A 15,893-nucleotide genomic window follows, 5' to 3' on the forward strand; every position below is an offset into this window, starting at 1 on the left:
AGCGCCTGACTGTCAGAAAAAGTGAGGAACTGCAAGAGCTGTCACAATCACAATTCAGCGATTGCATTTTAAACACAGTTGCATTTTAAAGATATCACTACTAATCATTTCAAGTGATACTTGATGCTTTAAAGAAATAACCACAACATTTTGTTAATTATTCTGATCACTACTGCATTTAAAAGTAACCCCAAAAATATAATAACATGCAGCAAAGGTCTACTGAGTGTGTGATCCTGAGTGTGTAATTCTTTCAAGTCAGGTTAATATTGTTTGCTGCAGCATTACATTTAAAACAGGTATCCTGCATAAAACACGGCTTCTTAAATATGAAAAGTGGATTTGGGGCAGAGAAACCTACTCATTTATTATCACATTTCCTTCAGTCACACTGCAGACTTACCCAGGCACTCACACATCTTCCACATGTGGTGATTTTGAAGTCTCCATAGAGATCCTTGATGGCACCTGTTGTGAAGAATCCTTCCACCATCAGCAGAATCCCGTAGACAAAGAACGCCGCCGCAACACCGTAGATAACATACTTGAAGATATCAATCCTGTAGGATGATAATAATAAAATATTAGTAATAATCATAGCCACCTGGGCCAGATTAAATCAAAACTTTGACCTACCTGCAAATAGAAAAATCCGAACCTGTACCCTATCAGTTTAATTTAGCGTCAGAAGTCATTTTCTACAACATATAAATCAAAATGCTATAAGGAACAAGTTTGTAGTTTGTGATTTGTGAGTAGGTCAGTGTCTGTATGGTGTCTGTATATTGTTTAGAGAAGGTATGTAGTCAATATATGAAAACCCTGTGTCTTTTCTAACAAATTATATTATTATGATTATGACAATAGTAGAGCAAAAATTTGAATACACCTCTTTATGCATGATTGGTGACCAAAAGGACTGTGTCCAGGTTGTGTCTCGGTATGTGATGTCCACTGTCAGAGCACGCATGAAGAGTTCACCTGCTTCCAAGAATATCGGCGTGTGCTGAAGACTGTGACACATCTGCGATATTGGAGCGTAAATAGAGCACGGCAGGTAACACTGGGCCAGTTCAGATTTCCTGTTGAACAGCGTGCCAACCTTAATGATTTGATTTGGGAGATTTTCTATATTGTTGTTGCTGGAATTATGTAACAATTCTCAATTTACCGAGAGAGTATCGTTTGAGATCAACGTTTCTGTTTCTCCATTTAAGTATGATTTTAAACTCCCGTCCTGTGTTTCCCAGTAACTATGGAACCATAGGATCACCCGAGCACCAGAACATTAAACAAGAAGGTAATCGAACAGCCCAGGCTGGGGGAAATGGAGATGTCAGGAATGATTTACAGTTGTACACAACAGAGGTCGAAGCCACCACAATCCCCAAACTGACAGTGTGTGTGCAGTTCGGTGTTTTCCAATCAAAAACACATCTGAGAGAATTAAATATAAGAGGAACAAAGCAGTGGAAAAGGTACACAAATACCAAGGACTCCATTTCATGACAATGATAATTTAATTTTGAGAGGCTCATTTTATCCTGTGTATGATATTCCCACCAAATACCAATACGAACCAAGCATCACTGTTTAATTTTGATATCAGATGTATACCAGAGAGGGGGAGTGCTATGTGTTTCTGACTAGCTCTCGCCACCATCTACCTTCTGTAGTGTGAACTCTCAGCTGGCTGTCTTCCACAGAGCACATCTCACAAGCAACTGGAGAGTGAATCATTTTCCTGGCCAGGGCTGAAGCCAATCTGATTTTCAGAGACAAAATAAATCACTCTGATTCCTCAGCGCTTACTGCCAGAAACCCAGGGCTGTTGCCATGGAAATATATGTTCGAATTATCTTTGTAAACGAGGGGGGCTCTTGCCATAACCACCGTTGTTAATTTACGTGCACCCAATGCGTTTGAGTGGACAAAGAAAAGGGGGGGATTGAAGAGGGAGAGCTGCGGAGAGTGGCCAGCTCATACCTAGAGACTGCGTGACCCATTGTCTGGATTGGTTGACTTGGGTTGTCTTTCTGAATAAAAGAACTACAGAAGGATCCCACCCATTTGGACTGGGCTACAGTTCATCTACTCAGTCTATTGACAAAGAAAGTCGCTCATCTCTACACATGAGAGGACAACATACACGGTGCCCCAAATTTGTATTGTCAATAATGCACTTTATGGAGGATGTACTCGGCTCTCTCTGGTTACACTGCAGGCTCACAGGCAATCCGAACAGCCACAGTGGGGCGCTATTGAGCGGACTGTGGAGGAAACTGCCAGAGTTCGTGTCCACCTAGCCCTGGAAGAGCTTGGCCAATTATGTGCCACCCCTTGGGGACTCCCATTCACAGTGGGCTATGACATAACCCAGATATGCGCCATTGATGCCTGGACAAAGGAGCACAGCCTACGCTGTAAGCTCTGGCATTCACTAGTTGATCCACATTTGCAACCTATGCACTGCATTTTCCTACACACAGGCAAGGAGTCTGGTGGTGGGGGGTGGGTTGCAACCTAATTTGCATCAGGGTAAAACAAGGTCATTTTGTTCTCCGTGTTGTGAATAGTTGTTTAAGGGCTGTTGTGACTGGATACCGATGGGAAAGTGCAGACAACACTGGTGCACCTTTTGGGTACTCTGCGACCGTTACAAGGATTTTTTCATATCTCTATTCCAGCCGGGAATGTGTGTGTTTTGTTGGAATACTGCGCTTCTAGGATTGCCACTCTTTGCCTCTTTATTCACCTCTAAAACTGCAGTTTTAATTCAATATTCATATATCTTGTGATTGGTAAATTCATGATAATTCAGTCCAGAAGTCCTTCTCCCTTAAAGTCACTATTTCTTTCTACGTGATTAATTCTTTTCAACATGCTAATAACATCAAAAAGCTCTGTGCCACTAAACTCTATCTACAGACAGTACAATTCCTTAAAAAAAATGTGATGAGCCTTTTGGCTTTATATTATATCGGGCCCTAGCAGCCCGTACCCAGTATAAGGGCGACAGTGTATTTAAACTGAACCTTGTAGTTTGTCATGGCAGTTAAAATGGAGGACATCTAAAGGACTACAGCTCCCAGGATACAGCTGGGTTCCAAATGTTTGGGGCTCATTGTTGTGGGGTTGCAATATAAGGATGTGCTTGGCTTTAGTTTAGTGAGGGAGTTTAGGATGTACAGTCCTGTGCTTTGTATAGGTTTTTTGTGGCTGGTGGATTGACAAACAGACTACAAACAGTGTTTAAACACTAAAATAAAGAAACACACAGTTGCAATGCTCATGAACATGTCATGAAACAGAAACAGAGTTGAGTCTATTGGAAGTATTGGTGTATCTCAAATCTTATAGTGTAGAATAAAACAAAACTACTTAAATTGCACAGAACAAGGTTGTTTTCCTACACTAGTTATTTCTTTATAAACACCCATGAATATCAAAAGGAAGCCATTTTCTTGGTTTGGTTCTAATTTCAACTGTGTGGCTCTTATTCTCCTTTGATACTTGATTCTCATTATGACTTCTTATTTTTACTTTGGTATGATATATGAAAGACAAATCTGAACAAAATTAACAGTTTGAGTGAACACAACCCCAAAGAACTTCCATTTATTTTTAAAGCAAGCTTTTAATTTTCCCTTCTTAATTACAGTGCAAACATATTCTCCCAAGCAAACTGTAATCATCCTTGCATGGTTTTGTAAACCTTACCGAGAATATGCCTCAGGTAAACTTGTAATGAAATGGTCCTAAACAAACAATTGAATATGCAAGAAGCATGGATTTAATCTTTAAGGCACACATACAATACTCTAGAAAAGAGAAGATGAATGCCTAAAGATCTTCTTTTTCAATCAAAATTTTTATAATTACAACTAGAGGGGGGAAATTGTCTTAACTTAAATAAATGCATAGCACAGTTAATTAAAAGGTGGAAGAATATATAGATCTAAAACTTGAAGAGGAATGTGATATATTTTATTGAAGAATCAGCACAAATGCATGTTTTAAAAGCATAAATCATTCAAAACATTTGGTGACTTTTTACGTGAATATTGAGTTTTCAGGAACTCTTACTGAAACGGAACTAAGAATGGACTAAGTCAGAATCCACCAACAATATGACTGAAATGTTTACATTTCCCAAAACAAAATGACCCAGAGGGCACTTCCCCTGATTTATTCACATCAAAATGTCATCCCACATTATTGTAGTGGGATTAAGGTCAGGAGAGCAGCCCGTGCCATTTCATCACTTGCTCTTCATCTTTCTTCTCAATTTGATTTAATCTGGCTGTGTGTTTAGGGTCATTACATTTTATACAGAATCATGGCATGGTTTAATACCTTGACTTAAAGAGTTAATATAAATGCATCAGCATAATCTGAAATACCTTTGCTCTCCAAAATGACCTCTAATGACTTGTTCAAATGTCCTTCAACTTCAATCATAATACTACAGGACAGGCACACTTTCACATACTATGAAAGAAATCGTTCATCCCCAGTCAGTATTTGTGGGGGACCCATGCATAACACAAGAGATTGTCTATTTGTCTTTAACTCAACAACTTTAGGCTAATTTCTTTCATAATTATACAGAATTAGGAACAAACTACATTTTTACTTAGGATTGCTGTACTATAAATATGTAATTTTTAAATAGGTAATGCAAATGTAATGCTATACCAATCTGTTGTCCTCTGGTTGTTTCAATGAATCTTATGGCAGCTTCTACAAGTTGCCTTGAGTGCCAAATCATTGTCTCATTAAAGCTGAATAATTTCTCTCAGAAATGTAGTTATTTTTTCCAAATCAATATTTGACCACTAAGGGCTCTTTCAGGCAGCAGTTTGACAAGCAGTTCTGCTTACAATATAATATCAGGTCTCAGAATAATTTCCTTTTTACGTTTTCAAAATGTTCTTCACGACAACAGCAATTTCTAAGAAAGTTTGTTTGTAGCATGCCTTGGTATGATGGATGTATTGATTGTTGATTTTACATGGCTTGGGTTTTATTGACTTGCCTGTACGGAGTTGCTTAACACATATCTTAAGTCTGCTATTTATTCAAAGCGTTTCCAACTGTGAGTTCCAGTCAATAAATATAGTAATATTACAGTTCAAAGAGATCAAAACAGACTTCTTCTATTTTTGAAGGGGACTTCGTATTTGATTTAAAACCGCCTATTTTATCCTGGAACAGAGAAGTGGACATGGGGACTGGATTTATTGACCATGTTATATCTCCAAGTCCAACAATGCTACAACGACCCAGAGACACAAGTGGACACTCACTTTAAATGCATGTAGTGTGGCATTTATCTGATTTGCATGTTATAAAATGTGTGTATAAAATCTATGGGGGTGGGCATGGGGGTTTGGTGGTTATAGATGATGTACACCAACTTGTGTGTCTTGTGTTGGAGATCCTGTTTAAAAAAACAAATACTTACATTGTAAAGACATCTAAGGTATCCACGGGAGATCTTACTACCTCAAAGTAGTTCTGCAGTATGGTGACGGTCCCAGAGAGGGCCTCATGCCCACAGCCACAGAACAGCGCCACCCCGGCATACAACAAAATAGTGGCAATCAGCGATGCATAGGGAATGCCACCCAAGCATTTAATGCAGCACTCGAAACACCCTGTAGACAAGGGGAAGAAAATGAGAATCCACATTTCACTCTGACCTTATTTCAGACAGGATTATATATTTATATCAACATGATTGCTGCGCACAAGTAGTCAGCTGAAACGTGTAGCATTGTCAATTGTTAATCACAACTCACTGATTAATTGTTTTAATTAATAACAATTGTGTAGTTTAGAAGCAGCTGTGCAGAGAGAGCAGTACTGATTGCAAAAGGCGGACAGGGTTTATAGCCCAAAACTAAACAGCACTCTGACCAGAAGTGGACAGCATCCCCTCACATCACAGAACATCATGCTATTGATGTCTGTGTTGAATGGGCTTTTTAAAAGGCTTGTTGTCATGTATGTTTCTAATCACACCTCTCACAATGTTTCTAACATATTGAAATGCTCATTTAATTGCTGTTCTGTGCAGTGTGGCGGTATTGCATGCCTTACGTTATTCTCATTCCTAAGAGATAGAAAGATAGACAGACAGATATTTAGTATCAATTTAGAGGTAGACACTGTTCTACAAACACAAAAATATAACTAAAAAAAAAAGATCAAGTTTGAGCATTGGTATAGTTTCTCACATTTCTAATAAGCCGCTTAACCAATTTGTGATGAGACACAATACGTGTTCATTGTCTTTGCTCGAGTATTCAGTCGGTCCTTTCATTCACTTTTAGACAACAGCCCTATTCATTACATCACATGACAGCGTGGCTTGGGATCGAGCGGCTCATAGTCAGTATGTTAATTTTGTTTTCACACTAGAGGCATGCTGCTGCCATTCTTGTATTTACCATTGCTTCTCTCAGGTGGCAAGCAAGAAATCCGGTAACCTCCAGGCCCGGGAAATATAATACTAAATATCTAAATACTAAATATACATTCAGATTTCACTTCCGTACCGAAACATGACAGAAGTGAAGCTGTTGACTGCGACTTTGGAAACACTAGTTTTGAAAGGCAGTAATTACCTAATTAGGTTTGGTTATGACACATTGAATTGGTTTCTTGAAATTGAAGGCATTACATTTCCTTTTTCAATCTAGCTGCACATATCTGTTTAGTGTGTTTTTGCAGCGCTGGGGTTTTGACAGTCTTCTTTAGCAATGCAACATAGGCTCATTCAATGACTCCTTAACTGATGATGCAGTGCATAAAATCCTCACATCCTCCACAAAGCCGACTGGCAGGGCTGTTTATAACCTCCCCATCAACATCTGCTCCGATTGTGGAATAGAGGTCAGGGAAACAACGGAAAAAGAATCCGAGTTTCCTTTTTTGGAACAGAGCTGTAGATATATGCTCCAAATACAACCACATCAGTATTTATTTGACTGTTAAAACAAATGTTTTGGCATAGAATTATGAAATACCGTATGGAGAGATACTGACCGTTATGTGCGATACAATGGATTCCCCCACCCACCCACCGGGGTCAGAATGAGACCACCGTTCGGCGTCTGCACAAGACATAGCAGTGCAGACTGTACATGTAATACCAGTGCCAACATCCTGGCACTTTTATGTGCCATCTGATTAAACTGATATACTGCCTTGTGCTCCTGATTACATATGTAATTTAGCAATCACTTTTCCACTTATGTCTACCCTACCCCTTGGCACACAACAGGGTTTTTGCTCATTTGCACTCAAATATATGCTTGTTGTGTTTTGCACTTTTTGTTTTTACTGTAACGTGTAACGCTCTGCAAATATTTATTCTGAAAACGCTGGTTAAGGTCATCTGATAAGAAATAAATTATACTATTATTAATAATATACTCTGGAAATTCTAGTTAGCAAAATCCACACGATATCTAACATCCCGTTTTGCATTGACACTGCTCCCATATTTCCTTGTGAAAGTATATATAGAGAGTTTTTTAGTTAAGAACAGGAAGTGACATCAATAGATGAAGTATATTAAAACCTACAAAATTAAATCATACTACCGATGTAATACTAATGCATGGTATTTAAAAAATCAATGTCGTCACTGCAGCCAGAAAGTCAATTCCCTAGTAAAACCGGTTTACATTGTATCAAGATTTCTGAACACTTGTCTACATTGTGCAATTGTCAGTATCTGTCTGTTTTCTTTTTTATCTTTTTTGTTTTGGACATAAAAGTGTTATCGTTTGCCGATCAAACACCCTTGGCTCTTGAATCAGTCTCTACTAAGCATCTTGTCTCTGTGTCATGAGGGCCCGTGTGCTCTATGCAGCAACGCAGGACAGCATATCAGGAGCACTGCTTGCCACCTGCAATCACAGGACACTGACCAGTGCAATCTCTCCTCTTCGCCAAATCCCTGCTGCCAGATGCACACATCAACCCTTTGTGCATCTGCTCGTGACAGCCGTAATGCCGTTATTAAGGAAAAATGGGGGGTGGATAGAAAGAAAAAGGCTAAATTCTGTTAATCTGCGCATTGCATTGATGCCAAGAATCAGTTAAATGAGTTACAAGCCATGTACCCACAACCTTTCCATAATTCAAACTTCCTTATGCACGACCATTGTAAGCATGATAAGTGACTTGTTTTATTGAGTTACTACAGTATCTTAGGAGTAATTGCATTTTTTACTATGACATCTTTTCAACAAGACAGTTTGCCAGGCACTTACAACTGGCAAATGGCAACTTCATTTTGTTGATGCAAATAGGATACCTTTCACTACCACAGCTAAATACAAATATGGAGACGTGGCTTATACCAAATGCATTTCAAATAGGCTTCCCAGCAACAGCCACTCATTGATTTAAAGTGTTCACAAACATTAGTACAATTCATGTTTTATCATCATTCATTTGTCAGAAGCCTATATGCAAGGTGCCATACAAGGAGTAGCGTTTATACAATTGCAACAAAAGCAGAGAGATCAAATAGTGAAGAGGTGAATAAGTGTAAAGACAAACAAAAAGGTATGTTTTTAGCATATTTAACATGAATAATTAATACATAATTGTTCATCTAAAACAGATGCTAGTTGGGGGCATATTTTTCTGCTTCCATCTGTTCACACACTCTGACCACAGCCATTTCCTGTTTCCCAGCTTTAATTTCCCACAGATTTAATTTGAATCCGAATCCACTGTCTCTGTACATGTATAGCGTCTCCAGTGAGAATCTGTACACTACAGTGATCTCTTCTACTTAGATGAAGTAATAAGGTTTTACACCCCATTCTTTTGATGGTGGCAAATGTCTTAGATCACTGAGCCATTTAATCTCCGACACTTACAAAGAGCACTCATAAATTAACAGTGCTTCGAATTAAACGGCTCAGAAGTTTCTGTCTTATTGGGCTGGCAATTAACTGTTCAATATTGAAATGCTTTTATTTCCCATGCCATTAGTGCATTGCAACTGTATCTAAAAGCAATTATAGAATTTAGTATTTTCTTCTGATTACAGGATGTTCATAAGTATAGGGGGTTGGTTACTTTTGTATTGATGTCTTTCTAAATGGTAAGACTTAGAAGACATTTCCTTTACCTATAAATTGATATGATTGAATTAATCATTATATTGAAATAAATCACAACCGTGGGGCTTGTAATTTGTCCAGCATTTACTCAATCATAATTATCTGTTATTGGTTTTATCTTTGATTACATTCCATTATGTATTTAGTTGCTTTGAGCTTTGCAGACCTGTTCAGCGGTTTTGAAGACAGGTCAATAAAACGCGTGATGCTATGTATTATTGTATTATTGCAGTAACGATCTGTCTAGGGCAGCTTTATTATAGTGTCCTTTGTACATCTGAAAACAAGCAACGACAAGACAATGGGAGAATTGTGCCAAACTGCCAGTCGCACTCTGGATGGCCCAGTTACATTCTGTGCAGTCATGTTCCCGCTGTAATAATTATTCATTGTTCAAAGTTATATGCCTTCTTTCTCAGTGGGTACACACAAATAACTGAAGAAAAACACAACTGAAACTAACACCCCTGCTCCTTATTAACGTCTTTTCAAGTGAAACTCCAACAAAAAAGTCTGAAATTTGACATTCAGATGTTCAGTGTTTCACAATTAACAAAGGCTACTAGTTTGTTGTGGTCTAATGTGCACATTAGGTTGCCCAATAATCTTAAATGGTATGGTAAAACAAAAATATAATGAAATATCAGTTTTGTATTTGCTTTTTGTTATACCATACACATTTAGCATCTCAACATGTTGCAATTTACTAATCGTTGAAATGTAACAACAGGAGTATACAAATTCCTTCAATTTTCAAATTTAAATGTGATGCATTGTGCTTGGCGTGCTCTTGTGAAGATGTTTTTTTTAGTCCATTTATTTATGATGGATCAAAACCTTCCTGTTTGTTATCGTTACCAATAACTGATGCATTCCAGAAAACAAGAATGAACCAAAACAAAGAAAACTATTACAATATGTGATGTTGGTAATAGTCTCACTCCAGATGTGACAGTCTACATTCCTCCTCTAAAGCTACAAACAGATCAACAACACAGTGGTCTGTTTTGCACAGTGTTGCCCATTAATTGAGTCTAGGAATGTGAAGCACTGTCTATATATAGCCAGAATCTTAATCTGTTTTGCTTTTATTTATTGTTGCTCGGCATTCAAGAATTTCACAGAATGCATTTCTTTGAATCAATGAATTGCTTCCATTTGTAACTGTCTATAAAATGTTTCTTTCCCTATTATTTATTATAAACTCTATAATGAAGATGGTGTCAGAAATCTCACTGGTGGGAAATGTAATTGTTTTGTTTGTTTTGTTTTTCCACCAGGATCCTATTTTTTAAGTATATTTTAAAAAGTGCAACACAATAAATGAGGGGACGGATGGACTTTAACACACATTTTTTTTTATTAATGTAGCCACATGATCTACAGTATCAACAATGAGATTATGTAACAAGTTACAAATATTACTAATATGACAGTTATTTGAAAACATAAGGCTGAAAGGGTCCATTTGTCATTTATTTGCCACTGAAAAATATCCAAACAGGGGGTATGGTTTATGATCCGAGAAAAGAATAAAAGAAAAGGAGTGTGTTTTTTGACAAACGAGAAGCCAATGATGCCAACCTGTGATCCGTATAGGGCCCGATTCTGACTCGGAGACCTCTCCCAGTTGAGAGCTTCGGGTAGAAAATCATTATTAATTGATTTGGCAAAGAAGCTCCAGTTAATTGAACAGCTCCGAACGTCAGACGTCCAGTATTTCAAAGACGCTCTGGATCTTTGCAATGGAAGCTAAGGGTGCTCAGCACAATTCAAATACACATACTGGGGCATATGCCATGGGCCATTATAGTACCCTAAGGTAATGGAACCACGTATGAAGTTCAAACTCATGAAGAAAGGAGAGTCTCATTAAACTAGATCCATATAAAAAGCACACAATAGACAGCTAAGACCGAGACGGGCCTCTCTAACATGGTCTCAGACTGAAGCTCGATACAGCAGGAGAATACTTTCAGACAGCATGCCAGTCCATCACATGACAGCGCCATTTAGAGTAGCCAATCAACCGAAGCGGCCTGTCTTCAGAAAGTGGGGGGAAACCAGAGGACCTGGAGAAAACTCAGAACGAAAAGCATAGATATAGTTAGTAAGTTGCATGGTCCCCCTGCCTCAGAGAAATGTCAAATGTCTGACCAGTTCCGTTAACTGAAAATGGATGCAAATGCTCATACCTCAGAATGAGGAGCACACTGGGGGGAAGCCGAGGAAGAATAGTCAAGTTTAAAACAAGAACTAGAAATTAAAAAAATTACGTAGCCTTTTTAAAATTTTGATACGTATACACCTCGTGTTTTATATGCCATGAATGAAGATGACAATGGCAATGCATGAGTTGGCTTAGAAACAGATGCTTTACTGTTATTCGTATTTTCAATCTGCTTCCTGTTGTCAGCGCACACTACTGACCACGGGGGAAAGCATCTCTGTGCATTTTAAAGATGGCAGATCGCTGATCCAGACTGCAGCACCGTTGTTGTATCGACTGATGTCTATCAAGCAGCGTTGGCTGACGATAGGGGACAATTAAAGATTTTCAGCCGAGATAGAGAGCCTATCCCACGAACAGAGGAAAGATATGATTCAGAATGTGATAGTCTGTGGTTTTCACGGCACTAAAAACAACACACAGCTTGAGTAAGTAGGATACAGTACATTGCAATTGGCACATTTTCAGATTGACTTAAAAGGAGAAAATACCAACACACCCAAATCATACATAATGAAACCAGATCTCAATCAACGTTCAAACCGTTCAAATATGCTGTTCCGTATTCATATCAAAGCAGCAGCAAATCACATTTGAAATCAGTTTGTTTGTTCACTGGCAATGGTTTCGTTGCCCAATGTTGCCCAATTTTATCTGGAGGAAAAGCTCTGAACAGATCAATTCTAAATGGTGATGATAATTTCCTTATATGCAATTTGATACCCAGCATGCAAAGTTACTGCAAACACCCACATTAAATTAATTTTACATTGAAAATGTTTTCTTAAAAAAAACTGATTAATATTCTTCTTTCTCCTCTTTTAGTCCAGATATTAAAACTCACAATGCTTTTATTATGATCTATGTTTACATCATAAAAATGTCTAGCTGACACTGAGAACCATAATTAGAACGGTTTCTATCGGGATCCACTAGACTGAGCATTTTTTAAACCTCTGCTGCCCCATTGACATATTTAAGAGCATTTAATGTGACATAAATAAATAAAACCTAATTGTACAGTTTTGTATATTAGGATAGTGTTTTCACTGTTGTTTAATGAACATGTTTATTAAGAAGCCTGAACTGGAACCTTTACATTTACATACCTTAATAAACAGTGAACTTAGCTTATATTAAATCTGAAAATATTGTGTCATAATAGTTTGGTGGCAGCACTATAACTCAGATTGTAAACTGGAACATTGCCATCATTATAAATAACAAAATAACCTTGTTTTGACACAGAAGAACAATATTTTGTCATGTACAGACATGCTCAAATTTGTTGGTACCCTTACAGCTCATTGAAATAATGGTTAATTCCTCCTGAAAAGTGATTAAATTAAAAGCTATTGCATCATGTATACTTGCATGCCTTTGGTATGTCATAGAATAAAGCAAAGAAGCTGTGAAAAGTTTATTTAATTAGTATAATGTATGTCTCCAATCTTGTAATCAGTCATTCAGCCTATTTAAATGGAGGACAGTAGTCACTGTGCCATTTGGTATCATTGTATGCACCACACTGAACATGGACCAGAGAAAGCAAAGGAGAGAGCAGTCTGAGGAGATCAGAAAGAAAATAATAGATAAGCATGGTGAAGGTAAAGGCTACAAGACCATCTCCAAGCAGCTTGATGTTCCTGTGACAACCGTTGCAAATATTATTAAGAAGTTAAAGGTCCATGGAACTGTAGCCAACCTCCCTGGACACGGCCTGAAGAGGAAAATCGACCCCAGATTGAACAGAAGGATTGTGCGAATGGCAGAAAAAGAACCAAGGATAACTGCCAAAGAGATACAAGCTGAACTCCAAGGTGAAGGTACCTCAGTTTCTGATCGCACCATCCGTCGCTTTTTAAGCGAAAGTGGCCTCCATGGAAGAAGACCCAGGAGGACTCCACTTTTGAAAGAAAAACATAAAAAGCCAGACTGGAATTTACTAAAATGCATATTGACAAGCCACAATCCTTCTGGGAGAATGTCCTTTGGACAGATGAGTCAAAACCGAAGCTTTTTGGCAAGTCACATCAGCTCTATGTTTGCAGACGAAAAAATGAAGCTTTCAAAGAAAAGAACACCATACCTACAGTGAAACATGGTTATGTTTTGGGGCTGCTTTGCTGCACCTGGCACAGGGTGCCTTGAATCTGTGCAGGGCACAATGAAATCTCAAGACTATCAAGGCATTCTGGAGTGAAACATACTGCCCAGAGTCAGAAAGCTCTGTCTTAGTCGCAAGTCATGGGTCCTCCAACAGGATAATGACCCAAAACGCAGGTAAAAGCACCCAAGAATGGATAAGAACAAAACATTGGACTGTTCTGAAGTGGCCTTCTATGAGTCCTGATCTGAATCCTATCGAACATCTATGGAAAGAGATGAAACTTGCAGTCTGGAGAAGCACCCATCAAACCTGAGACAGCTGGAGCAATTTGCTCAGGAAGAGTGGGCCAAACTACCTGTTAACAGGCACAGAAGTCTCATTGAGAGCTACAGAAAACATTTGATTGCAGTGATTGCCTCTAAAGGTTGTGCAACAAAATATTAGGTTGAGGGTCGCATCATTTGTGTCCATGCCATTTTCATTTGTTTTATTATTTACAATATTAATGACCTTTACAATATATATTATACTTATTTATATTGCTTTGTATGTTACCATTTATTTCAGTTCATTTCTACAACTATAATCGAACCAATTATGATTGTAAACTATAATTGCAATTGTAAGTATAAATGACCCCAGGATTGATACCAAACCGAAAACAACAATATGTTAAACCAATCAGAGCCAGGGCTAGAATGAGAATTCCCTTAAAATATATTGATTGTGAAAGCATAAAAAAGAAGTCTACAGGCTCTGATTAATCAAGAGTTTCACACCAAGATTGATTGCCCTTTGAATTCCATAGTTGTTTATCAGCACAATTCTCTTCCAGGTTGCTGCCCACAGGACAAACTAAACACACTACCTGAATGACACACTGTGAAATGGTGGATAAACTGTCGATACACAGTTCATCTCTGGTTACAAGTTTAAACGCTCCTCATGCACTTTGCAGAGGCATGATAATGAACACAGAGATTTTCCTCTTCAGCACACAATACCATGTGTGTTTTAGTCCATACATGAGTCATGAAACCAATCAAACAGCTCTGTTTATCATGCCCAAATAGCTGTGGATCTCTTAAATCTGTCATCCTTCAGCATGAGCAATTGCATAAGCATCATATATAACGGGGTTTAACATTCAATGCTCCCCTCCAAAAACACACCAGCTGTAATGAAGACACACAACCAGCCAGTCTTAAGACAATCTCCAGTGCGTTTCAGCTCATGTGTGGGGTGCAGTACTCTGCGGAAAACAGTAGGTTAAATTCTAAAAGAAAGCTTCACCCTTTTTTGTTAGACTCATCACACTCTTTTAGGCTTTTGAATTGAAGTACAAACATGCTGTGTCTTAATGTCCTCCCAAGGGTCCCCATGTGTTACCAAACATGCATGACAGAACAGAACTTTAAAGCTAAACTTTAAAGTACACGTGCTCCGCCCCCTGCTCTCATTCTCCTTGGCTAAACCCCATACACAATACACAATACCCCCCGCTCGACAATACGCAATCTTCCTCCCCTCTGCAATTTAGTATCAGCCCAACTTACCTATGCAAATTTCTGCCGGAAAACCTGAGTATGATACCATGTGTTCCTCATACACACAGTCACCTACACAATGATGTGGAAAAATATGTGGAATATATTGTACTTTATTAATGATAGAAGGGAACGAACTAAAGTTCAAATACATTATTAAAATGATACATTTACTTCCAAAACAAATGATGTGACAAAATGATTGGCACCCTTGTTTTCACCCCTGCAAGGATAAAAGATATTTGTTTATGCGATTGGAGAACACATTGGAAGGGATCTTAGACTATTCTTCCATACAGAATCTTCCCAGATATCCTTCGGTCTGCACTCATGCACTGCCCTCTTCAACTCAGACCACAAGTTTTCAATGGCATTCAAGTCTGGAGACTGAGATGACTATTGCAAAATGTTGATTTTGTGGTCAATTAACAATTTATTTGTGTGCTTGGACTAATTTTCTCACTGGAAGATCCACTTCAACCAGGCAACCAGTTTTCTTTTGGCTAAAATGTCCTTTAACTTGGGGCCAGATTAAATCAAAACTTTGACCCACCCGCTAATAGAAAACTAAAGAACTGTACTCAGTTGCGGCTTCATTTTTAGTAAGATGACACTTTCTTCTAATCATAAATGTCACCGCTAGTTTTGATTTAATCCGGCCCTTGTTATATTTCATAATGCTGTTGACCTTAACAAGGGACCCTGGACAGCAAAGATCCACCACCACATTGTATGGTAGGTATGAGGTTCTTTTCTGCATCCACATCCTTTATTCAATGCCAAGCTCACTGCTGGTGTGCACGTCCAAAGAGCTCTATTTATGTCTCATCTGATCATGGCACCCAATTCCAATC

At 38.4% G+C, this 15,893-nt stretch overlaps 1 protein-coding gene across 3 annotated transcripts in view; it reads right to left on the minus strand.

The window, feature by feature from the left end:
- gpm6ab (glycoprotein M6Ab) overlaps window positions 1-15,893 on the minus strand; it is an 80,898-nt gene that overhangs the window by 12,308 nt on the left and 52,697 nt on the right. For all 3 annotated transcript variants that reach the window (XM_066718140.1, XM_066718139.1, XM_066718141.1), the window contains exons 2-3: window positions 5,468-5,660; window positions 404-560 (exon numbers count right to left, since the gene is read on the minus strand). In XM_066718140.1, the coding sequence (XP_066574237.1) occupies window positions 404-560; window positions 5,468-5,660 (350 nt within the window). The remainder of the gene's footprint in view (window positions 1-403; window positions 561-5,467; window positions 5,661-15,893) is intronic.

Source organism: Amia ocellicauda, chromosome 12, assembly GCF_036373705.1.
Source record: "Amia ocellicauda isolate fAmiCal2 chromosome 12, fAmiCal2.hap1, whole genome shotgun sequence".
Lineage (NCBI taxonomy): Eukaryota > Metazoa > Chordata > Actinopteri > Amiiformes > Amiidae > Amia > Amia ocellicauda.